General features: G+C 53.4%; 1 protein-coding gene across 1 annotated transcript in view; it reads right to left on the minus strand.

Moving 5' to 3' along the window:
- The window catches only part of PPP1R18 (protein phosphatase 1 regulatory subunit 18), a 141895-nt gene extending 118969 nt beyond the window's left edge, over nucleotides 1-22926 (minus strand). The window contains exon 1 of the mRNA XM_085611609.1: nucleotides 19233-22926. Within this exon, the coding sequence (XP_085467735.1) occupies nucleotides 19233-21803 (2571 nt within the window). The 5' untranslated portion in view covers nucleotides 21804-22926. The remainder of the gene's footprint in view (nucleotides 1-19232) is intronic.
- Between the last annotated feature and the right edge of the window lie 3139 nt (nucleotides 22927-26065).

The raw sequence follows: 26065 nt of genomic DNA on the forward strand, positions 1-26065 counted from the left end.
GTTTCAAGAGGGACGGACAGCTTCGACTTTAAGGGCACTGTACCTATTTTTAGGTTAAAGAAGCAGCACAGAGATAGGAAAGGGCCCCGCATGGTAGCTCTCGTCTGACACCAATAGCCTGCTCTGGTAACCCCGTGACCGTGGCATCCCAGATTGTGTGCAAGGTGCGTGCTGTTTTCCTCCCTCCAAGGCTACCGTGAGGCTGGAACCATACTGAGTATCGGCAGTGCGGCAGCCAGATGAGGGAGCTTGTCACTGAGGTGTGCCGAGGCGCTACGCTCGTACATAACAAAGTTACACTTTGAAGAAACCTTTTCGAAGATTGCATGGTAGAATTATTCAAAAGTAGGCCTTGCATGAGAAAAAATGTCTGCAAAAAAATATCCTTTAGTGGCAGAATTCTGTAGCACATCGACTTTGCTCTCTTTCCTTCAGGCAGATTTTTGTACTGGGAGTAAATGCACGCAGTTCTGCTTGAGAGCACATGATCGCAATAACAGACAGTAACCACTTGGTAACCACCTTTAGTTTTGGAGTTGTGTTCCATTTCCTGTAAAGCGCTTCAATTCCTCGTCCGTGGTAGTAAGCGCTATATAAATCCTATTACGTTGATAAACTTTGTGTCCTTTTCTAAGTTTGCAGTGTGAGACTTTGTAAAAGTTCGTAGGCGAAGTTTAGAAGTCTGCCATCCTCCTCGCAGCCACTATTAGACGGGATGGACCGCCAGCCCTGCAGCTTAGCATACGTTAAAGTTTTTTTAATACTTCCAAACATACTTAGCCAAGATAACATAAACCTTTAATTAAAGCCTCCAGCTCCCTTAACCCCCTGAAAGAAAGCCTGCCATCTCTGATGACGACCACATCTGCCTTCTTAGCCCACGTAGTATGTGAGGGATGCAGTGAAGCAGCAGCTGGTTAGCAAGCATGCTGCTGAGATCTGCTCTCTGTACAAGCAGTTGGTGAGTTTGATGGATTGATTTCAAGCAGATGGTATTGGCCTGCGTCCAATCCTGGTGGGGAAGAAGGCTTAGTCGAACACTCAAGCTGTGGAAAGTGATCGCACTCATTGGCTGTGATGGGAGTGGAATCCGAGAGGCTTACGTCACACATGAAGTTGATACAGTGACCAGTCTCTCATTTAAAGGCCTTCCTTTTTTAAACACGTTTTCTTATTTTCTTGGCCATCGTGGGCTTTTTAAAATCTTTCTAATTGGATTACTGAGATTGATGTATGCGTCAGAGGGTGCTTTGTGAAGAAGCAATGCGGGGTTGTGGCCCAAATTGTGTTTTGCTGTACCAATTACTTTGTTTGTGTTTTAAATATTTTGACCTAGCTTTGATGCCTAATGGCCTACCAGTATCTCTGGATCTGGGGTGTGTAATATGCATTCAAAAAATGTTAAATGCTATATGGTCTGTGCGATCCACGTCCTTTTTTGGATATGTTTTGCCTCTCATTGATATTTTGCTAATAATGTCCACACATGGAACACACACGTCTAACTTGAATTGACTCTTGGCCCTTCCCTCCATATGAGGCCCTTCTCAGCAGATTACGGATCGTTCAAAATGTGGCCGCATGCTTAGTCCTTAGTAAACCACCTTGTACCACCTCAGGGTCATTACTGAAGTCGCTTCATTGGCTTCCTATTCGTCAAAGAATACAATTTAAGCTCTGCTGCTTTGCCCATAGAGCGGTTTTTGGCAAATGCCCGAGTTATATGGCACATAAGTTTAAATTGTATCGCCCGAATCGGTGTCTTAGATCAGAAAGCAAGGGGCTGCTGGTGGTCCCGCGCTTTAAAGAAAATTCGAAGTGGAGGTAAAACATTTCCTTTCCTGGCCCCAAAATACTGGAATTCCCTACCAGAGGAGCTCGCAAAATGCTCTAGCTTCGGGCGTTTCAGAAAACTCCTGAAGACGGAATTATTTAGGTCAGGGTAATCTATGCCCATCTGCTCTGTTTTCTATGTTAGCACGGAGATACCCCTGTGGGGGTGATTCCTGCGCTTTACAAATCCAATACATACATACATACATACATACATACATGTGTTCACCACTGAATGAAATGCATGCACTGCCTTGAATGGTGGATGCTCGTCTCAGAGCGCGCCGCGGCGCACCGTGCAGTGTACCTACCTTTGGAGCCCAAAGATTAAAGTGACGTGGGGAAGGTAATACATAGTATTTATTATTTGAAGATGTTGTAACTATGCAGCTTCCAGGTCACCGGACTAAATTCAGCCCTATCTTACTTTACTCAGTCTGAAACCATAAAACGAGTCTCCTGATTTTGGAGATGAATGAGCTACTTGACTAAAAAACTCCAGCAGCAATCACTGGATAATAAAGTTATTAAAAGGTATTACCTATGTGGGGAGGAGGCTATAGGTTTAGCAGTTTGCGATTGCTCTGGACAAGCACATTCATAATGAAATTATAAAACATCTGAATTTTGTTGGCGGAATTTTGTAGCAACAGTGAATTACCTTGACACCGGTCTGTTCCCTCCATTGGTTTCTAATGAACATTCGTTCTGGCAGACTCCCTAAATGAATTCCTCCCATGTGCCAGACTGGATCCAGTGTGACATCTTAAGCCAGTTTGGGCTTTTTGTGCTGGGACAAGTCGACCTACGCTGCTCAGGAGGTAAAAAATAAAAGGAGTAACTGAAGCTCGAGAAAGCTGTCCGCCTGAGCATTGTTACAAGTTCTGGTTGATGTGATCAGTTGAGTCATGGCCAAGGTTAAAAGGTAACAAGCAATGGCAAATTCAGGAAGTGAAATCACAGCTCCACACAGCAGCATTGCAGAAGCAAGAATGGTGGAATGGCACAGCAGTATTAGCAAGCAACTGATGGCAATCGCCAACTGATGGCAATCGCGACACTGTAACGTGAACGATTACAATTCACGCACCAACACTGAGACTCTTTAAAAGGCGCTTGTAAATTACACTGTTCGTGAACTAGTGTTTCAAAAACATTAAAAAGCAACCATAACAAAGACACTTATAAGGTCCCAAAGGCGAGACCTATTGGCTATGCCAATGCTTGTTTCCTGATGTTACTGCCAGCCACTAAGATTCTTTCAGTATTGTGGATATGACTCATAAGATCCAGAAACCTGAAATAGCCAACAAGAGAAAAAACTCTCAGCCAATCAGACCCAAGGATTTTTTTTTACATATTTGGATTTGCAGGGATCATTGGATATCCACTCATTAACCACCCACATGTCTCTCAAAGTTAACCTCTTCATGCCCAAGCCCAGCACCGTTTGGAACACTAAAGTTTTCAAGAACTGCCTAAAGCAGTATTTTCCCAACTGTGGGACCTTGCAAGTCAGAGCAATGAATTCAGATGCCTTTAAATTCTCTATTTAACTTGTCAGACTTGGTGATTCAAGGACAGAGGTCAAAGGTCAGGCTGCTTCTTCTTTTAACATGGGGATTGGTGTTTACTTTTCTTGCTCTGACTGCAAAGTGAGAGGAGTTTTTAAAAGTACATTATGTGACAATGTAGGATGTTGTTTTTGCAACACACAACAAAATGTAAATACCTGTGTATAAAATGTACGCATCCAGCAGTGAGGTAAGCATAAAAGAAGCACCTTTTTTGTAGTTCAGAAATGAGCGGGAGACAAAGAGTTTAACAGGATAACAACAGATCAAGACACTTTACTTCGTGATCAATACTCACAGAAACACGATTTACACAAGGTACCATTTGGGTGCTTTATGGTTTTATCAGTAAAACTGTGCACCTGTGCTAATTTAGTGGTAAATTCAATGGAAAATGTGCCCCCACCGCCCATGAGGGAGTACCTCAGGGACAGCGCATCCTCAGGAACTTCCCTCGGTCCTGCCTTACTCCAGGCCTGCTCCTGCCCTGTGTTAGAAACCTTATCAACAAACTGTACTCTGCTCTGCCTTACTCCAGGCCAGATCTGCCTTACTCCAGGCCTGCTCCTGCCCTGTGTAATAAACCTCATCAACAAACTGCCCTCGGTCCTGCCTTACTCCAGGCCTGCTCCTGCCCTGGGTTATAAACCTCATCAACAAACTGCCCTCGGTCCTGCCTTACTCCAGGCCTGCTCCTGCCCTGGGTTATAAACCTCATCAACAAACTGCCCTCGGTCCTGCCTTACTCCAGGCCTGCTCCTGCCCTGGGTTATAAACCTCATCAACAAACTGCCCTCGGTCCTGCCTTACTCCAGGCCTGCTCCTGCCCTGTGTTATAAACCTTATTAACAAACTGCCCACTGTCCTGCCTTACTCCAGGCCTGCTCCTGCCCTGTGTTAGAAACCTCATCAACAAACTGTACTCTGCTCTGCCTTACTCCAGGCCAGATCTGCCCTGTGTTAGAAACCTCATCAACAAACTGTATTCTGCTCTGCCTTACTCCAGGCCTGCTCCTACCCTGGGTTATAAACCTTATTAACAAACTGCCCACTGTCCTGCCTTACTCCAGGCCTGCTCCTGCCCTGGGTTAGAAACCTTATCAACAAACTGCCCACGGTCGTGCCTTACTCCAGGCCTGCTCCTGCCCTGTGTTATAAACCTTATCAACAAACTGCCCTCGGTCCTGCCTTACTCCAGGCCTGCTCCTGCCCTGTGTTAGAAACCTCATCAACAAACTGTATTCTGCTCTGCCTTACTCCAGGCCTGCTCCTGCCCTGTGTTATAAACCTTATTAACAAACTGCCCACTGTCCTGCCTTACTCCAGGCCTGCTCCTGCCCTGTGTTAGAAACCTTATCAACAAACTGTACTCTGCTCTGCCTTACTCCAGGCCTGCTCCTGCCCTGTGTTATAAACCTCATCAACAAACTGCCCTCGGTCCTGCCTTACTCCAGGCCTGCTCCTGCCCTGTGTTATAAACATCATCAACAAACTGCCCTCGGCCCTGCCTTACTCCATGCCTGCTCCTGCCCTGTGTTATAAACCTCATCAACAAACTGCCCTTGGTCCTGCCTTACTCCAGGCCTGCTCCTGCCCTGGGTTATAAACCTTATTAACAAACTGTATTCTGCTCTGCCTTACTCCAGGCCTGCTCCTGCCCTGTGTTATAAACCTTATTAACAAACTGCCCACTGTCCTGCCTTACTCCAGGCCTGCTCCTGCCCTGTGTTAGAAACCTCATCAACAAACTGTACTCTGCGCTGCCTTACTCCAGGCCTGCTCCTGCCCTGTGTTGTAAACCTTATCAACAAACTGTCCTGCCTTACTCCAGGCCTGCTCCTGCCCTGTGTTAGAAACCTCATCAACAAACTGCCCTCGGTCCTGCCTTACTCCAGGCCTGCTCCTGCCCTGTGTTAGAAACCTTATCAACAAACTGCCCTCGGTCCTGCCTTACTCCAAGCCTGCTCCTGCCCTGTGTTAGAAACCTCATCAACAAACTGCCCTCGGTCCTGCCTTACTCCAGGCCTGCTCCTGCCCTGTGTTAGAAACCTTATCAACAAACTGCCCTCGGTCCTGCCTTACTCCAGGCCTGCTCCTGTCCTGTGTTATAAACCTTATGAACAAACTGCCCTCGGTCCTGCCTTACTCCAGGCCTGCTCCTGCCCTGCGTTATAAACCTCATCAACATATTGCCCTCAGTCCTGCCTTACTCCAGGCCTGCTCCTGCCCTGTGTTAGAAACCTCATCAACAAACTGCCCTCGGTCCTGCCTTACTCCAGGCCTGCTCCTGCCCTGTGTTAGAAACCTTATCAACAAACTGCCCTCGGTCCTGCCTTACTCCAGGCCTGCTCCTGCCCTGTGTTATAAACCTTCTGAACAAACTGCCCTCAGTCCTGCCTTACTCCAGGCCTGCTCCTGTCCTGTGTTATAAACCTTATGAACAAACTGCCCTCGGTCCTGCCTTACTCCAGTCCTGCTCCTGCCCTGTGTTAGAAACCTCATCAACAAACTGCCCTCGGTCCTGCCTTACTCCAGGCCTGCTCCTGCCCTGTGTTATAAACCTCATCAACAAACTGCCCTCGGTCCTGCCTTACTCCAGGCCTGCTCCTGCCCTGTGTTAGAAACCTTATCAACAAACTGCCCTCGGTCCTGCCTTACTCCAGGCCTGCTTCTGCCCCGTGTTAGAAACCTCATCAACAAACTGTACTCTGCTCTGCCTTACTCCAGGCCTGCACCTGCCCTGGGTTATAAACCTTATTAACAAACTGCCCACTGTCCTGCCTTACTCCAGGCCTGCTCCTGCCCTGTATTATAAACCTCATCAACAAACTGCCCACTGTCCTGCCTTACTCCAGGCCTGCTCCTGCCCTGTGTTAGAAACCTTATGAACAAACTGTATTCTGCTCTGCCTTACTCCAGGCCTGCTCCTGCCCTGTGTTATAAACCTTATGAACGAACTGCCCTCGGTCCTGCCTTACTCCAGGCCTGCTCCTGCCCTGTGTTAGAAACCTCATCAACAAACTGTATTCTGCTCTGCCTTACTCCAGGCCTGCTCCTGCCCTGTGTTATAAACCTTATGAACGAACTGCCCTCGGTCCTGCCTTACTCCAGGCCTGCTCCTGCCCTGTGTTAGAAACCCCATCAACAAACTGCCCTCGGTCCTTCCTTACTCCAGACCTGCTCCTGCCCTGTGTTAGAAACCTCATCAACAAACTGCCCTCGGTCCTGCCTTACTCCAGGCCTGCTCCTGTCCTGTGTTCTAAACCTTATGAACAAACTGCCCTCGGTCCTGCCTTACTCCAGGCCTGCTCCTGCCCTGTGTTATAAACCTTATGAACAAACTGCCCTCGGTCCTGCCTTACTCCAGGCCTGCTCCTGCCCTGTGTTATAAACCTCATCAACAAACTGCCCTCGGTCCTGCCTTACCCCAGGCCTGCTCCTGCCCTGTGTTAGAAACCTTATGAACAAACTGCCCTCGGTCCTGCCTTACTCCAGGCCTGCTCCTGCCCTGTGTTAGAAACCTCATCAACAAACTGTACTCTGCTCTGCCTTACTCCAGGCCTGCTCCTGCCCTGGGTTATAAACCTTATTAACAAACTCCCCACGGTCCTGCCTTACTCCAGGCCTGCTCCTGCCCTGTGTTAGAAACCTTATCAACAAACTGCCCCCGGTCCTGCCTTACTCCAGGCCTGCTCCTGCCCTGTGTTATAAACCTCATCAACAAACTGCCCTCGGTCCTGTCTTACTCCAGGCCTGCTCCTGCCCTGGGTTAGAAACCTTATCAAGAAACTGCCCTCGGTCCTGCCTTACTCCAGGACTGCTCCTGCCCTGTGTTAGAAACCTCATCAACAAACCTTACTCTGCTCTGCCTTACTCCAGGCCTGCTCCTGTCCTGTGTTATAAACCTTATTAACAAACTGCCCTCTGTCCTGCCTTACTCCAGGCCTGCTCCTGCCCTGTGTTAGAAACCTCATCAACAAACTGCCCTCGGTCCTGCCTTACTCCAGGCCTGCTCCTGCCCTGTGTTAGAAACCTCATCAACAAACTGCCCTCGGTCCTGCCTTACTCCAGGCCTGCTCCTGCCCTGTGTTAGAAACCTTATTAACAAACTGCCCTCTGCCCTGCCTTACTCCAGGCCTGCTCCTACCCTGGGTTAGAAACCTTATCAACAAACTGCCCTCTGTCCTGCCTTACTACAGGCCTGCTCCTGTCCTGTGTTAGAAACTTTATCAACAAACTGTCATCGGTCCTGCCTTACTCCAGGCCTGCGCTCCTACCCTGTGTTAGAAACCTTATCAACAAACAGTACTCAGCTCTGCCTTACTCCAGGCCTGCTCCTACCCTGGGTTATAAACCTTATTAACAAACTGCCCACTGTCCTGCCTTACTCCAGGCCTGCTCCTGCCCTGGGTTAGAAACCTTATCAAGAAACTGCCCTCGGTCCTGCCTTACTCCAGGACTGCTCCTGCCCTGTGTTAGAAACCTCATCAACAAACCTTACTCTGCTCTGCCTTACTCCAGGCCTGCTCCTGTCCTGTGTTATAAACCTTATGAACAAACTGCCCTTGGTCCTGCCTTACTCCAGGCCTGCTCCTGCCCTGTGTTAGAAACCTCATCAACAAACTGTATTCTGCTCTGCCTTACTCCAGGCCTGCTCCTGCCCTGGGTTATAAACCTTATTAACAAACTCCCCACGGTCCTGCCTTACTCCAGGCCTGCTCCTGCCCTGTGTTATAAACCTTATGAACAAACTGCCCTCGGTCCTGCCTTACTCCAGGCCTGCTCCTGCCCTGTGTTAGAAACCTCATCAACAAACTGCCCTCGGTCCTGCCTTACTCCAGGCCTACTCCTGCCCTGTGCTAGAAACCTCATCAACAAACTGCCCTCGGTCCTGCCTTACTACAGGCCTGCTCCTGCCCTGTGTTAGAAACCTCATCAACAAACTGTCCTCGGTCCTGCCTTACTGTAGGCCTGCTCCTGCCCTGTGTTAGAAACCTCATCAACAAACTGCCCACGGTCCTGCCTTACTCCAGGCCTGCTCCTGCCCTGTGTTATAAACCTCATCAACAAACTGCCCTCGGTCCTGTCTTACTCCAGGCCTGCTCCTGCCCTGTGTTAGAAACCTCATCAACAAACTGCCCTCGGTCCTGCCTTACTCCAGGCCTGCTCCTGTCCTGTGTTCTAAACCTTATTAACAAACTGCCCTCTGTCCTGCCTTACTCCAGGCCTGCTCCTGCCCTGTGTTAGAAACCTCATCAACAAACTGCCCTCGGTCCTGCCTTACTCCAGGCCTGCTCCTGCCCTGTATTAGAAACCTCATCAACAAACTGCCCTCTGTCCTGCCTTACTCCAGGCCTGCTCCTGCCCTGTGTTAGAAACCTTATCAACAAACTGTCCTCAGTCCTCCCTTACTCCAGGCCTGCTCCTGCCCTGTGTTAGAAACCTCATCAACAAACTGCCCTCGGTCCTGCTTTACTCCAGGCCTGCTTCTGCCCTGTATTAGAAACCTCATCAACAAACTGCCCTCGGTCCTGCCTTACTCCAGGCCTGCTCCTGCCCTGTGTTAGAAACCTCATCAACAAACTGCCCTCGGTCCTGCCTTACCCCATGCCTGCTCCTGTCCTGTGTTCTAAACCTTATTAACAAACTGCCCTCTGCCCTGCCTTACTCCAGGCCTGCTCCTGCCCTGTGTTAGAAACCTTATTAACAAACTACCCTCTGTCCTGCCTTACTACAGGCCTGCTCATGCCCTGTGTTAGAAACCTTATCAACAAACTGCCCTCGGTCCTGCCTTACTCCAGGCCTGCTCCTGTCCTGTGTTCTAAACCTTATTAACAAACTGCCCTCTGTCCTGCCTTACTCCAGGCCTTCTCCTGCCCTGGGTTAGAAACCTTATTAACAAACTGCCATCTGCCCTGCCTTACTACAGGCCTGCTCCTGTCCTGGGTTAGAAACCTTATCAACAAACTGCCCTTGGTCCTGCCTTACTCCAGGCCTGCTCCTGTCCTGTGTTATGAACCTTATGAACAAACTGCCCTCGGTCCTGCCTTACTCCAGGCCTGCTCCTGCCCTGTGTTAGAAACCTCATCAACAAACTGCCCTCGGTCCTGCCTTACTCCAGGCCTGCTCCTGCCCTGTGTTAGAAACCTTATTAACAAACTGCCCTCTGCCCTGCCTTACTCCAGGCCTGCTCCTACCCTGGGTTAGAAACCTTATCAACAAACTGCCCTCTGTCCTGCCTTACTCCAGGCCTGCTCCTGTCCTGTGTTAGAAACTTTATCAACAAACTGTCCTCGGTCCTGCCTTACTACAGGCCTGCTCCTGTCCTGTGTTAGAAACTTTATCAACAAACTGTCCTCGGTCCTGCCTTACTACAGGCCTGCTCCTGTCCTGTGTTAGAAACTTTATCAACAAACTGTCATCGGTCCTGCCTTACTCCAGGCCTGCGCTCCTACCCTGTGTTAGAAACCTTATCAACAAACAGTACTCAGCTCTGCCTTACTCCAGGCCTGCTTCTGCCCTGTGTTAGAAACCTTATCAACAAACTGTACTCTGCTCTGCCTTACTCCAGGCCTGCTCCTGACCTGTGTTAGAAACCTTATCAACAAACTGCCCTCGGTCCTGCCTTACTCCAGGCCTGCTCCGGCCCTGTGTTAGGAACCTTATTAACAAACTGCCCACTGTCCTGCCTTACTGCAGGCCTGCTCCTGCCCTGTGTTATAAACCTCATCAACAAACTGCCCTCTGTCCTGCCTTACTCCAGGCCTGCTCCTGCCCTGTGTTAGAAACCTTATCAACAAACTGTCCTCGGTCCTGCCTTACTCCAGGCCTGCTCCTGCCCTGTGTTAGAAACCTCATCAACAAACTGCCCTCGGTCCTGCCTTACTCCAGGCCTGCTCCTGCCCTGTATTAGAAACCTCATCAACAAACTGCCCTCGGTCCTGCCTTACTCCAGGCCTGCTCCTACCCTGTGTTAGAAACCTCATCAACAAACTGCCCTCGGTCCTGCCTTACCCCATGCCTGCTCCTGTCCTGTGTTCTAAACCTTATTAACAAACTGCCCTCTGCCCTGCCTTACTCCAGGCCTGCTCCTGCCCTGTGTTAGAAACCTTATTAACAAACTACCCTCTGTCCTGCCTTACTACAGGCCTGCTCATGCCCTGTGTTAGAAACCTTATCAACAAACTGCCCTCGGTCCTGCCTTACTCCAGGCCTGCTCCTGTCCTGTGTTCTAAACCTTATTAACAAACTGCCCTCTGTCCTGCCTTACTCCAGGCCTTCTCCTGCCCTGGGTTAGAAACCTTATTAACAAACTGCCCTCTGCCCTGCCTTACTAGAGGCCTGCTCCTGTCCTGGGTTAGAAACCTCATCAACAAACTGCCCTCGGTCCTGCCTTACTACAGGCCTGCTCCTGTCCTGTGTTCTAAACCTTATGAACAAACTGCCCTCGGTCCTGCCTTACTCCAGGCCTGCTCCTGCCCTGTGTTATAAACCTTATGAACAAACTGCCCTCTGTCCTGCCTTACTCCAGGCCTGCTCCTGTCCTGTGTTATAAACCTTATGAACAAACTGCCCTCGGTCCTGCCTTACTCCAGGCCTGCTCCTGCCCTGTGTTAGAAACCTCATCAACAAAATGCCCTCGGTCCTGCCTTACTCCAGGCCTGCTCCTGCCCTGTGTTAGAAACCTTATGAACAAACTGCCCTCGGTCCTGCCTTACTCCAGGCCTGCTCCTGCCCTGTGTTAGAAACCTTATCAACAAACTGCCTTCGGTCCTGCCTTACTCCAGGCCTGCTTCTGCCCTGTGTTAGAAACCTCATCAACAAACTGTACTCTGCTCTGCCTTACTCCAGGCCTGCTCCTGCCCTGGGTTATAAACCTTATTAACAAACTGCCCACTGTCCTGCCTTACTCCAGGCCTGCTCCTGCCCTGTGTTAGAAACCTTATCAACAAACTGTACTCTGCTCTGCCTTACTCCAGGCCTGCTCCTGCCCTGGGTTAGAAACCTTATCAAGAAACTGCCCTCGGTCCTGCCTTACTCCAGGCCTGCTCCTGCCCTGTGTTAGAAACCTCATCAACAAACCTTACTCTGCTCTGCCTTACTCCAGGCCTGCTCCTGTCCTGTGTTATAAACCTTATGAACAAACTGCCCTTGGTCCTGCCTTACTCCAGGCCTGCTCCTGTCCTGTGTTATAAACCTTATGAACAAACTGCCCTCGGTCCTGCCTTACTCCAGGCCTGCTCCTGCCCTGTGTTAGAAACCTCATCAACAAACTGTCATCGGTCCTGCCTTACTACAGGCCTGCTCCTGTCCTGTGTTAGAAACTTTATCAACAAACTGTCATCGGTCCTGCCTTACTCCAGGTCTGCGCTCCTACCCTGTGTTAGAAACCTCATCAACAAACAGTACTCTGCTCTGCCTTACTCCAGGCCTGCTCCGGCCCTGAGTTAGGAACCTTATTAACAAGCTGCCCTCGGTCCTGCCTTACTCCAGGCCCGCTCCCGCCCCGAGTTATAAACCTCAGGTCCACACTTGTTGCTGTTCACAGTTCTCACAATGTATCTGGCGCTGAGCAGCAGCCACTCTGCATCGGTTCTGACCAGGACTGGGTGGAACTCCGCGAAGTGACCAAAACACTCCGCCGTGCTACGCAGAGTTTTGTATGCAGCGGAGCGGGTGTTCGAGCTGGAGCTTCCTCAACGCGAATCGATGTTTGGGAATGTGACCAGTCGCGACCATCCGTGACCGCCTGCGTTGAGAAATCTCGCCGGGAGGTGGTCTGAGTAAGATTTTCCTCCCTCGCGCTCACTAACTTAACATTGGCGAGTGAGGAAAAAACGTCGCTCCACTGAGTATTTCTCAACTGCGCTCGCTTTGCGGTGCGCAAAGTGGAAAAAACTGCGAGCGGAGCAGGACTTCATGCCCAGGCCTAGTTCTGACACCTCGAAGGATGTTTGTGAAAACCAATGTAGGCAGCTCTGAAATACACCGACTGTCTATAGCGCTCCGAGGCACATGAAGTCTAGTTCGAGCTACAGAACCCTGTGTGTCTAAAGATATCTGCAGTCATACTACAGCACTTGACAACTCTGAGAGGGAAGTGGGAGCTAGGAGGGTGAGGGGGCGGAGCTAGACAGGCGAGGGGACAGAGCTAGGAGGGTGAGGGGCGGAGCTAGGATGGGAGGGGGCGGGGATAGGACCCAGGAGGGAGGGGATCTGAGGTAGAGGCTCCGGGCATCACTGTGGAGACGAGAAAGGCTCCCATTCCACGCTTATGCCACACCCCCTGCCCCCCCCACCGTCAGGGCCAGCTGTTAAAAGGCATCTGAGCCCGGAGGAGGTGAAGCTCACGTGTTTCACATTCCAGCCAAGGCAGCGGTCAGTGAGCAGAGAACGAAAACCAAGTTTTGATGTACCCTCGGAGGCAGCCTTCCAGAGGGACAGACTGCCCTCAGTGACCCAGGGCCAGTGCACCCCTTAAAGACAGGCTCCCTCAGTGACTGACCACACTCAGAGGCAGCCTCTCTCAGGGACAGACTGCCTTCAGTGACCTAGCAGCGCCCCCGGCCAGGGCTCCCTCAAAGACAGGCTCCCTCAGTGCCAAACTGCCCTCAGTGATCCAACGAACCCGAGTCAGTGCACCCTCAAAGACAGGCTCCCTCAGTGACAGACCGCCCACAGATACAGGCTCCCTCAGTGACTGACCACTCTCAGAGGCAGCCTCCCTCAGGGACAGACTGTCTTCAGTGACCCAGCGACCCCGGCCAGGGCACCCTCAAAGACAGGATCCCTCAGTGACAGACCGCCCACAGATACAGGCTCCCTCAGTACTGACCACTCTCAGAGGCAGCCTCCCTCAGGGACAGACTGCCTCCAGTGACCCAGCGGCCCCGGCCAAGGCACCCTCAAAGACAGGCTCCCTCAGAGACAGACTGCTCTTAATGACCCAGCGTCCCGGGCCAGTGCACCCTCACAGACAGGCTCCCTCAGTGAAGGAGCACCTCTAAGGCAGTGCACCCTCATACATGGACTGCACAGCACCACAGGGCCAATACACCCTCAGTGAAAGAAAGCCTCAGGGACACACTGCCCTTAGTGAAGGAGCACCTCAGGTAAGGTGCGCCCTCGGGGACTGAATACTCTCAATAACACGGCACCACTGTTCAATGAGGCTTGCCCTGCATGCACCCACTGTGTGAAAGAAGCTTGCCCTGCCTGCACCCACGGTTGAATTAAGTTTCCCATGCCTACACCCACTGTTGAATGAGGCTTGCCATGCCTGCACCCACTGTGTGAGCGAAGCTTGCCCTGCTTGCACCCACTGTGTGAGCGAAGCTTGTCCTGTCTGCACCCACTGTGTGAAAGAAACTTGCACTGCCTGCACCCCCGGTTTAATTAGGCTTCCCATGCCTACAGCCACTGTTGAATGAGGCTTGCCATGCCTGCACCCACTGTGTGAAAGAAGCTTGCCATGCCTGCACCCGCTGTGTGAAAGAAGCTTGCCCTGCCTGCACCCACTGTGTGAGCGAAGCTTGCCCTGTCTGCACCCACTGTGTGAAAGAAACTTGCACTGCCTGCACCCACAGTTGAATTAAGCTTCCCATGCCTACACCCACTGTTGAATGTGGCTTGCCATGCCTGCACCCATTGTGTGAAAGAAGCTTGCCATGCCTGCACCCACTGTGTGAACGAAGCTTGCCCTGCCTGCACCCACTCTGTGAATGAAGCTTGCCATGCCTGCACCCACTGTGTGAATGAAGCTTGCCATGCCTGCACCCACTGTGTGAATGAAGCTTGCCATGCCTGCACCCACTGTGTGAAAAAAGCTTGCCCTGCCTGCTCCCACTGTGTGGGCGAATCTTGCCCTGCCTGCACCCAATGTGTGAAAGAAGCTTGCCCTGCCTGCACCCACTGTTTAAATGAAGCTTGATATACCTGCACCCACTTTGTGAATGAACCTTGCCCTGCCATCACTCACTGTGTGAAAGAAGCTTGCCCTGCCTGCACCCACTGTTTAAATTAAGCTTTCCATACCTGCACCCACTGTGTGAATGAAGCTTGCCCTGCCTGCATCCCCGAGTTAAATGAAGCTTGCCCTGCCTGCATTGCTAGGTTGAATGAAGCTTGCCCTGCCTGCACCCACGGTTGAATTAAGCTTCCCATGCCTATACTCACTGTTGAATGAGGCTTGCCATGCCTGCACCCACTGTGTGAATGAAACTTGCCCTGCCTGCACCCACTGTGTGAATGAAGCTTGCCATGCCTGCACCAGGGCCGGACTGACTACCGGGCGTTTTGGAATTCTGCCGAGCAGGGGGTTGATTTCACAGTGGTGGGGGCTGATTTTGTTCATGGAGACCTGCGTGTACTTCGAAATAATTAAAGCAAAACGAATTTCGTTCAGTACACGCAGGTCCCCATCAACGAAATCAGCCCCCAGCACAGCAGCATTCCAAAACGCCTGGTAGACAGTCCGGCCCTGGCCTGCACCCACAGTGTGAATGAAGCTTGCCCTGCCTGCACCCACTGTGTGAATGAAGCTTGCCATACCTGCACCCACTGTGTGAATGAAGCTTGCCCTGCCTGCATCCCTGAGTTAAATGAAGATTGCCCTGCCTGCATTGCTAGGTTGAATGAAGCTTGCCCTGCCTGCACCCGCTGCGTGAAAGAAACTTGCACTGCCTGCACCCACTGTTGAATTAAGCTTGCCATGCCTACACCCACTGTTGAATGAGGCTTGCCATGCCTGCACCCACTGTGTGAATGAAGCTTGCCATACCTGCATCCACTGTGTGAATGAAGCTTGCCATACCTGCACCCACTGTGTGAATGAAGCTTGCCATGCCTGCACCCACTGTGTGAATGAAGCTTGCCATGCCTGCACCCACTGTGTGAATGAAGCTTGCCATGCCTGCACTACCTGTGTGCACGAAGCTTGCCCTGCATGCACCCACTGTGTAATGGAAGCTGGCCCTGCCTGCACTAACTGTGTGAAAGAAGCTTGCCCTGCCTGCACCCACTGGGTGAAAGAAGCTTGCCCTGCCTGCACCCACTGTGTGAAAAAAGCGTGCCCTGCCTGCACCCACTGTGTGAATTAAGCTTGCCCTGCCATCACTCACTGTGCGAATGAAGCTTGCCATGCCTGCAGCCACCGTGTGAATGAAGCTTGCCATGCCTGCAGCCACGGTGTGAAAGAAACTTGCACTGCCTGCACCCACTGTGTAAATGAAGCTTGCCATGCCTGCACCCACTGTGTGAATGAAGATTGTCATGCCTGCACTCACTGTGTTAATTAAGCTTCCCATGCCTACACCCACTGTGTGAATGAAGCTTGCCCTGCCTGCACCCACTGTGTGAATGAAGCTTGCCCTGCCTGCACCCACTGTATGAATGAAGCTTGCCATGCCTGCACCCACTGTGTGAATGAAGCTTGCCATGCCTGCACCCACTGTGTGAATGAAGCTTGCCCTGCCTGCACCCACTGTGGGAATGAAGCTTGCCATACCTGCACCCACTGTGGGAATAAAGTTGCAATGCCTGCACCCACTGTTTGAAAGAAGCTTGCCCTGCCTGCACCCACTGTGTGAAAGAAGCTTGCCCTGCCTGCATCCCTGAGTTAAATGAAGCTAGCCCTGCCTGCCTTGCCAGGTTGAATGAAGCTTGCCTTGTCTGCACCCACTGTGTGAAAGAAACTTGCACTGCCTGCACCCACGGTTGAATTAAGCTTGCCATGCCTACACGCACTGTTTAATGAGGCTTGCCATGCCTGCACCCACTGTGTGAATGAAGCGTGCCATACCTGAACCCACTGTGTGAATGAAGCTTGCCATACCTGCACCCATTGCGTGAATGAAGCTTGCCATGCCTGCACCCACTGTGTGAGCGAAGCTTACCCTGCCTGCACCCACTGTATGAGCGAAGCTTGCCCTGCCTGCACCCACTGTGTGAAAGAAGCTTGCCCTGCCTGCAACCACTGTGTGAATTAAGCTTGCCCTGCCATCACTCACTGTGTGAATGAAGCTTGCCCTGCCTGCAGCCACCGTGTGAATAAAGCTTGCCCTGTCTGCATCCCTGGGTTGAATGAAGCTTGCCCTGCCTGCATTCCTAGGTTGAATGAAGCTTGCCCTTACTGCACCCTGTGTGAATGAAGCTTGCCATGCCTGCAGCCACTGTGTGAAAGAAACGTGCACTGCCTGCACCCACTGTGTGAATGAAGGTTGCCATGCCTGCACTCACTGTGTGAATGAAGCATGCCCTGCCTGCACCCACTTTGTGAATGAAGATTCCCATGCCTGCACCCACTGTGTGAATGAAGCTTGCCACTGTGTGAATGAAGCTTGCCCTGTTTGCATCCCTGGTTTGAATGAAGCTTGCCCTGCCTGTATCTCTGGGTTTAACAAAGCTGGCCCTGCCTGCACCCACTATGTGAATAAAGCCTGCCCTGCCTGCCGCTCCCGGCTGAATGAAGCTTGCACTGCCTGCATGCCTGGGTTGAATGAAGTTTGCCCTGGCTGCAGACACTGTCCCTTTCCGAACTGCACTTGCTCTGTTTGAGAGATGCTTGCCTGCCTCGTCTGCATCTACTTCGTGTTAGTGAAGCTTGTATTGCCCATGCTATTGCTGCCCTGCATAAGTCTTATCTGTCCATCAATGGCTGTGCCTGCTCAGTATGAGCGAAGCTTGCTCTGCCCATGTTGTACCTGCTTTGATAGTGGTGTTTGCCATGCCCAGGCAGCATCTGTGCCCTGTGAGTGACTGGCATCCTGTCCATGCAAGGCCCCAAAAGATGGGAGGAGAACCAAGAGAGCAGTGTGAATGGAGCTTGCAGTATCTGTCCTGTATAGGTACTGGAGGAAAGAAGCTTGTTTTGTCCAGCGATACCTGCTCGATGTCAGTGAAGCTTGTCTTCTTGTGCTCTAGACTGCAGTACCTCATCACCAGACTCTAGTCCCTCATCACCTCTCTACCGCCCCCAGTGATAGTGCACCAGACTGCAGTCCCTCATCACCTCTCTACCGCCCCCAGTGATAGTGCTCCAGACTGCAGTCCCTCATCATCTCTCTACCGCCCCCCAGTGATAGTGCAGCAGACTGCAGTCCCTCATTGACTTCTCTACTACCCCCCAGTGATAGTGCACCAGACTGCAGTCCCTCATTGACTTCTCTACCGCCCCCCAGTGATAGCGCAGCACACTGCAGTCCCTCATCATCTGTCTACCCCCCCCCCGTGATAGTGCAGCAGACTGCAGTCCCTCATCACCTCTCTACCGCCCCCCCAGTGATAGGGCACCAGACTGCAGTCCCTCATTGACTTCTCTACTGCCCCCCAGTGATAGTGCAGCACACTGTAGTCCCTCATCACCTCTCTACAGCCCCCAGTGATAGTGCACCAGACTGCAGTCCCTCATAACCTCTCTACCGCCCCCAGTGATAGTGCACCAGACTGCAGTCCCTCATTAACTTCTCTACTGCCCCCCAGTGATAGTGCACCAGACTGCAGTCCCTCATCACCTCTCTTCCGCCCAACCCCGTGATAGTGCTCCAAACTGCAGTCCCTCATTGACTTCTCTACCGCCCCCCAGTGAAAGTGCAGCAGACTGCAGTCCCTCATTGACTTCTCTACTGCCCCCAGTGATAGTGCAGCAGACTGCAGTCCCTCATTGACTTCTCTACCGCCCCCCAGTGATAGTGCTCCAGACTGCAGTCCCTCATTGACTTCTCTACCGACCCCCAGTGACAGTGCAGCAGACTGCAGTCCCTCATTGACTTCTCTACCACCCCCCAGTGATAGTGCAGCAGACTGCAGTCCCTCATTGACTTCTCTACCGCCCCCCAGTGATAGTGCTCCAGACTGCAGTCCCTCATTGACTTCTCTACCGACCCCCAGTGACAGTGCAGCAGACTGCAGTCCCTCATTGACTTCTCTACCGCCCCCCAGTGATAGTGCAGCAGACTGCAGTCCCTCATTGACTTCTCTACCGCCCCCCAGTGATAGTGCTCCAGACTGCAGTCCCTCATTGACTTCTCTACCGACCCCCAGTGACAGTGCAGCAGACTGCAGTCCCTCATTGACTTCTCTACCACCCCCCAGTGATAGTGCAGCAGACTGCAGTCCCTCATTGACTTCTCTACCGCCCCCCAGTGATAGTGCTCCAGACTGCAGTCCCTCATTGACTTCTCTACCGACCCCCAGTGACAGTGCAGCAGACTGCAGTCCCTCATTGACTTCTCTACCGCCCCCCAGTGATAGTGCAGCAGACTGCAGTCCCTCATTGACTTCTCTACCGCCCCCCAGTGATAGTGCTCCAGACTGCAGTCCCTCATTGACTTCTCTACCGACCCCCAGTGACAGTGCAGCAGACTGCAGTCCCTCATTGACTTCTCTACCACCCCCCAGTGATAGTGCAGCAGACTGCAGTCCCTCATTGACTTCTCTACCGCCCCCCAGTGATAGTGCTCCAGACTGCAGTCCCTCATTGACTTCTCTACCGACCCCCAGTGACAGTGCAGCAGACTGCAGTCCCTCATTGACTTCTCTACCGCCCCCCAGTGATAGTGCAGCAGACTGCAGTCCCTCATTGACTTCTCTACCGCCCCCCAGTGATAGTGCTCCAGACTGCAGTCCCTCATTGACTTCTCTACCGCCCCCCAGTGATAGTGCTCCAGACTGCAGTACCTCATCACCTCTGTACCACCCCCCCCCCCCGATAGTGCATTAGATTGCAGCACCTCATCGCCTCCACTGACCCCCCAGCCTCTCCCCCCCCCCCCAGCCACAGTGCTCCACCACACATCACCCCATGCCCCCAGGAGCCCCGCCTCCTACCTTCCTCCGCTGGGGGTCGCTCTTGGCCAGGCAGGACCTTTCCAGGGCCTGGTAGCCCCCGATCACTTTGATCTCCTCGGCAGTGGGGTAGCGCTTCTTCACGGGGTGGGGGCGACCCCCCTCTGTCCTGCTGGCAGCATCCGTTTCCACAGTAACGGCCGGTCCGCCGTTCTCCAGGATGGCGGCCCCCGGGGGGGCCTTCCGGGGGTTGATGGTAATGGTGTTGCCGCTCTTCCGCTGCATGGAGGGGTGTGGGGGTGCAGAGCCCGAGAGGGGCCCTCCTCGCCTGGCTGGGGCCCCCTCCTCTGCGCCCCCGGATCCCTGTGGCCTCTGGAGGGGCCCTCCTCTGCCTGGGCTCTCATCCGTACCGCCCACCCTCTGGGGCCCCTGCCCCGGCTCTGAGGCCACGGGACGGGCCCCCGGCCGCTCCGGCTGGTAGAAGCAAGCCCCCGGCTTCCGGAGGCTGAAAGGCGTGGGCCGCCCGTCGTCGGGGCGCGCCCTGGGCGCCGGCGCCGGGGTCGGGGCCTTGAGGTTGTAGAGCCGGCTCATGCTGGGGGGCTCCGGGGCCCCCGGGGAGGCGGGCTGGGGGTCGGAGGGTAGCGCCTCGGCCGGGCTCTGCGCCCGGGGCTGGGGAGGAGGAAGCGTGCTGGCTTCCTGTGCCGCGCCGGGGATGGGCCTGTGGTCCGGGGGAGGGCTGGGCCGACGCCGGGGCACGATGACGAACGAGTTCCTGGATTGCAGCCGCAGGTTGGCGAGTGCTAGCCCCTGCAGGTCGCCCTCGGCGATGAGGCTCAGGTCAGGCGGCGGAGAGGGCCGCATCTCGAAGGAATCGTTCAGGCTGGTGGAGGCCCCCACGGCTCGCTGGAGGTTGGGGATGGTGGCCACAGGCAGGGAGCTGGGGGACTCTGGTGGGTCTGGCCCAGGGGACACTGGTGGGGCTGATCCTGTGGGCACCGGTGGTCCTGGCCCCTCAGACAGTGGTGAGCCTGATCCGGGTGACACCGGTGACCCAGGTCTTGGGAGCACCGGGGACCCTAGGCGCTCGTCCGCCCCTGACTCCAGGTAGGCGACCCCCTGTGACTCCAGACACATGGCTGATCCTAGGCACATGGTGGCCCCCTTCTCCCAGCTGCTTTCTCTTGCATATGTCCTTTTTGGGGGGCTCGCTGCTTCACCCCCCTTGCGTTGATTTTCAGGGTCAACAAGATGACTTCGCCAAGATGGGTCTGGTTTTGTGGCACCTTGGTCGCCCTCCTCTCCGGTGCCATTGTGGAGGTTGTCCTCGCCCTGCACTCCATACATTGGACCTTCGAGGCTGCTACGTCCCTCCAGAGGGGACCCCTCACCTGCGGGCATGGTCACGTCCTTTGGTGTTGATGCCAGCGCCATGCTGGCCCGGGGCTCCTGTGCCACCTCCACATGCCTCAGATAGTCCTTCTGCCAGGGCTTGGGCATGAGAGGACTCAGAGAGCCTGGCGACCTGCAGGGTGACGTGGGCGAGGGCACCTCCAGGGACTTGGACTTCAGCTGACTGTGGAAGGGTGCCACCTTGTGCTGGGGGGGCAGAGACCGGCTTGGACTGAGCGGGTGGTCCCTTGCCCTCTGCTCCTCTGAACTGAGGGGCAGAGGGCTTCGCCTGGAGTCATTAGCTGAGCGAGTCCTGGGGGTACCGGGAGAAGTCGGGGACACTGGTGAGGTCCTGTCCTTGAGGTTAGCCTTGAGCTGTCCATTGGTTTCCCACCGCGGGATGGCGAGTGGCCGGCCACGTGCCATCTCTGGCTCCGGGGATAGTGTGTCGTCATTACAGCTTTCATTGGGGTCCTTGTCGGCTAGGTTCTCCGTACTCAGAGACCTGGAAGTCCTGGACCAGCTGCTCTTCTCCTGCCCAAACTTGCTCAGCAGTTGGCTGACTTGGCCCTTGCGCGGCCGCCCTGGAGTGTTGTCCTCCTGGCTACGGTTGATGGTGTTGAGGTCTTCCACACTGCGGCTCATGGACGACTTGATGATGAGCACCTCGTTGGCATGGATCTCCCGGGGGTTGCCTGCGGCCATCATGCTGTTGAGGGCCTCCACACTCTTGGACTTGTTGTCCTCCCGATGGTCATCTAGCTGGAAGAAGCTGGGATCCGACTCAATAATGATGATATTTTCTGCCCGAATGGTCCGTACGCCCGGCATCTGGCTGTATATATCTGACATGTTCCGCGCCTTGGTGCCAGAGTCACTCTCGGTGCTCTCCTTCCGCTGCTTCTCCAGCTTGATGAACGGGTTCTGGTGCACTGGTCCAATCTTCTCCTGCAGGACCGTCCTCTCGTCCTCTTCTGGGCCACCACTCCCACTGCCGATGGGGCCTGGTCCACCATGCTGTGGCCAGACCCCACCACCCTCACCAACTTCCGAGAAGGAGGCCCCTGAGCCCAGCTTGGCCCGCCGCCTCTCGATGATTTCCCGCTTCCAGGTGGGCATCTTGGACAACCTCTCCTGGAGCTCAATCTCACGCTTCCGGCCATCCTCCTCTTCCTTCCTCTTCCTCTCCAGGAGCTGCAGTTTCCATTCAGGCAGGGCCGCCATTTTAAAAGGGTCAATTTTACTTTAGGATGGGGCAGTATTTTACTTTTAAAGTCTGTCCTCCTACAACAGAGGCATCTAAAGCACCACAAACACCCCTCAAGAGCAGTCCAGGTTTTGGGGTACACAAATACTGAAAGTTTGCAAAAATACTGCCTTCAATTTTGTGGGCAAATCCACCTCAGTCTCGGAAGCCAAGAGTATTGGCAACGACGTCACACTACCAATCCAAACAAGAAAGTCAGTCCACAGTCATCCCAGTCCTGTCCTCTCCACCCCATGAGATTGGGGTACAGTTGTTAAGGGAGAAAAAATAGCCCCAAAAAAAAATGCAACACAATTACTTCAAAAGGCCAAAGATAAGGCTGACCGCTTGCCATTCCCCAAAGATGCTAGTCCATGGCCGATGGCACTGCCTCCTGGTGCTTCTGTGACGGATGCCATCTTGGGATGTCTGCCAGTCCTCCCTTGGTGCCCCCCTCCCCTACTGCCCCCTTCCCTCTTGCTCCCTGAAGAGCCCGCCATTTAACCACGTGCCAGAACGCCTTGGTAATCCGGGACCGGGGGCGTTAAGGGACAATGAAACATTGTTAACAAAGTGAACAAAAACTGCTACAGGACCCAGACTGAGGGGCGACTTGGATCAATAAAAGGCGGCTGAGAGAGAACGAGAAAAGACTTTAGGAAACAATGAGTTGACAGATAAAAATAAGGGGGGGGTCAAAAATTGTAAGACACCCTTAGGAAGAACCATAGGATACGACTGCAAACAGCAAGCGTCGATCAAGAAGAGTTGGATTGCCAATCACAAAGCGCAGCGGGCAACTGAAAAACAATCAGGGGCAACCCTGTGCATCTGACATAAGGAGTGCAAACCGCATGCATGTGACTTACATAGCACCAACCTAGCGGCAAAGCAACAGAACGCGGCACTCGAGGACCACGACAAGAGGCGATCCGCAGCAAACGGGATGGATTGAGGAAAACAAGGGGCAACAAGTCTAGTAGACGACCATGAACAATAAGAAATGCTCCAAAGCAGGAAGACGCAAGAAAGAGTAGCAGAAGCAGGCCAAAAGTGATGAGATGATCAAGTGCAAAAAGGGGCAACAAAGACTGTAAGACAGCGACCAAGGACAACAGGTAATCAAAATCAAGAGGGACAACAAAGAGGATTAGGAAGCGATAAGGAACGATGAGATGAACGAGAGCGACAAGGGGGCGACGAAGAGTATTAGCAGACGACCAAGAACGATAAGACGCAATCCAAATCTATAAGGAGGAAACCCAGAATGATGAGATGATTATAAGTTATGAGGGGCAACCAAGAACGATGAGATGATTGAAAATCATAAGAGACACTTAAGAAAGATGAGACAACCAAAAGCTATAAGACACAACCAAGAACTATGAGACAAGTGAAAGCTATGAGGGGCAACCAAGAACGAAGAGAAGATCGAAAGCTATAATAGGCAACCAAGAATGATGAGACGATTGAAGGCTATAAGAGACAACTAAGAAAGATGAGACGATCAGAAGCTATAAGAGACAACTAAGAAAGATGAGACGATCAGAAGCTATAGGGGGTAACCAAGAACAATGAGACAATTGAAAGCTATAACGAGCAACCAAGAACGATCAGACGATTGAAAGAAATAGGGGGCAACTCAGAACGATGAGACAATCAACAGCTATAAGAAGCAACCAACAACAATGAGACGACTGAAGCTATAAGAAGAAATCAAGAACGATGAGACAATCAACAGCTATAAGAAGCAACCAACAACGAGACGACTGAAGCTATAAGAAGAAATCAAGAACGATGAGACAATCAACAGCTACAAAAGGCAACCAACAACAATGAGACGACTGAAAGTTATAAGAAGAAATCAAGAACGATGAGATAATCAACAGCTATAAGAAGCAACCAACAATGAGACGACTGAAGCTATAAGAAGAAATCAAGAACGATGAGACAATCAACAGCTACAAAAGGCAACCAACAACAATGAGACGACTGAAAGCTATAAGAAGAAACCAAGAACGATGAGACAACCAACAGCTATAAGTAGCAACCAACAACAATGAGACAACTGAAAGCTATTAGAAGAAACCAAGAACGATGAGATAATCAACAGCTATAAGAAGCAAACCAACACAATGAAAGGACTGAAAGCTATAAGGGGCAACAAAGAATGAGACGATAAACAGTAAGGGTTGACAGGCAGCATTAGGAGGTGGCTGAGAATGATCAGAGGTGGTCAGAAGCTGTCAGGATTCTCAGGTGACCATCAACAATAAGAGTGGGCGGGAAGCAAGATGTCTGACAGTGTGATGTGTCTGACAGTGTGATGTCTGACAGTGTGATGTGGCTACAGAAGAAGCCAAGAGGGGATGGGCGACAACAAGCAACAGAATCGAGAGAAGCCACCGATACAAAGGACTGAAGCAAAGAGAAGCAACAAAGGCAATCAGGGGTGACCGCATCCAGGCGGAGGTGACAGAGCACAGGACGAGGGAGAGCGAGAAAGGGCGACTGAACACGATCTGTGGCGACTGAGACAGTCAGAGGCTAACGGAAACAATAACAGGCTACCAATAGCATGCAGCAAGTGCTGACTATAAGGGGCGTCTAAGGGTGAAACGAGGCGACAGTAAAGATGCTAGAAGACCCAAAACAGCAGAGGGGACCAAAAACGATGGCGAGTGGTTAAATAATGCCAGCCAAATGGAACAATAGGTGGCGACGAGGAGGGCGGACAGATACCTGGAACAATGACGGGCGACAAGGAACAGGCTGGGGTCTCAGGCTCCGCCCATAGCCCCCCAGCTGGCAGAAGAAAAGACCCCAGAGATGAAGGCGAATCCGGCTGGTTGATCGGATTCGGGCACTCTGTGGGTGGTAGGACTGGGCGGCCAGCAGAGGGTGGAGTGGCAACCCCAGGGATTGGACCCTAGAGACGGTGCTGAGAGGGTGGCTGTCGGTCCTCCGGAGGGTGGCAGGGCGGGAAGGCTGAATGACAGTCTGGGAGAACGTCTCGAGTGGTAGTCAGTCCTGCGGCAGACGGAGTGGGGTGGCTGGCAATCCCGGGAGGGTGGATGGCCCGGGTGGTTCTTGGTCTCCGGTGGAAGTCTTGTATCCAGGTGGTCCTCTGGAGGGTGGCCGTCTTGGGAGACTGGGTGTCTGTCTCGGAGGATGTCTCGGGTGGTAGTGCTGCGGTAGGCGGAGTGGGGTGGCTGGCAGTCCCGGAGGGTGGTTGGCCAGGGTGGCTTTCGGTCTCCGGTGGAAATCTTGGATCCAAGGGGTCGTCCGGAGGGTGGCAGCCCGGGAAGGCTGGGGTGGTAGCCTCGGAGGATGTCTCGTGTGTAAGTCCCGGCGGTGTGGGGTGGCTCGATGTTCCAGAGGGGTGGATGGCCTGGGTGGCTCTGGGTCTCCGGTGGAAGCCTCAGGGCCGGTGGTGGGTGCTTACTCCCGGGCTGTCTCGGGTGGATAATCGGCCCAGGGCTGGCTCCGGAGACCTTCCCGAGCGCTCAGGCTGTGGTTAATCCGGGCACAATCCTTCAATCTTTGCGCATCACAGTCCTGGCGGGGAGGGCGGGGGCAGGGGGTGGAGGAGGGAGGCAGGGAGGGGGGGTGGAGGAGGCAGCAGTCCAAGGACACAGCTGGGCACAGACAATGAGCAGCCGCTTCCTCTTCTAGACCCGAGGGGCGGGGGGATCCCGGAGGGGGGGGGGGGGCGAGGGGAGCGCACTCCGACCAGCCATAGAGGGAGTGCGCCCTGGGAGCTCGGCACAGGGGGTGCGGGCGCAGAGGGGCACAGCGGGGCGCAGGAGGGCACAGAGGGGCGCAGAGGGGCCCAAAGGGGCGCAGGAGGGCACAGAGGGGCCCAAAGGGGCGCAGGGGGGCACAGAGGGGCGGAGAGGAGTGCAGAGGGGCACAGACGGGCGGAGAGTGGCACAGAGGGACGCAGAGTGTCACAGTGAGGCAGAGGGGTGAGGCTGCATGCAGAGAAGGGTGAAAGTCCATGAGAGTTCCTGCGAGCTGTCAGATCAGAGCTTCCTGCAGCTCTCAGAGGTCCTTCAGCTGAGTTCCCTGCAGCTGTCAGAGGCCCCTATCCGGCCTCCCTGTAGCGGTCAGAGCTCCCCTAGCCGGGCTCCCTGCAGCGGTCTGAGGTCCCCTACCCGGCTCCCTCCAGCGGTCAGCGGTCCCCTAGCCGAGCTCCCTGCAGCGGTCTGATGTCCCCTACCCGAGCACCCTGGAGCGG

The sequence above is a fragment of the Triturus cristatus genome, chromosome 1_1 (genome assembly GCF_964204655.1).
Source record: "Triturus cristatus chromosome 1_1, aTriCri1.1, whole genome shotgun sequence".
In the NCBI taxonomy this organism is placed as follows: Eukaryota; Metazoa; Chordata; class Amphibia; order Caudata; family Salamandridae; genus Triturus; species Triturus cristatus.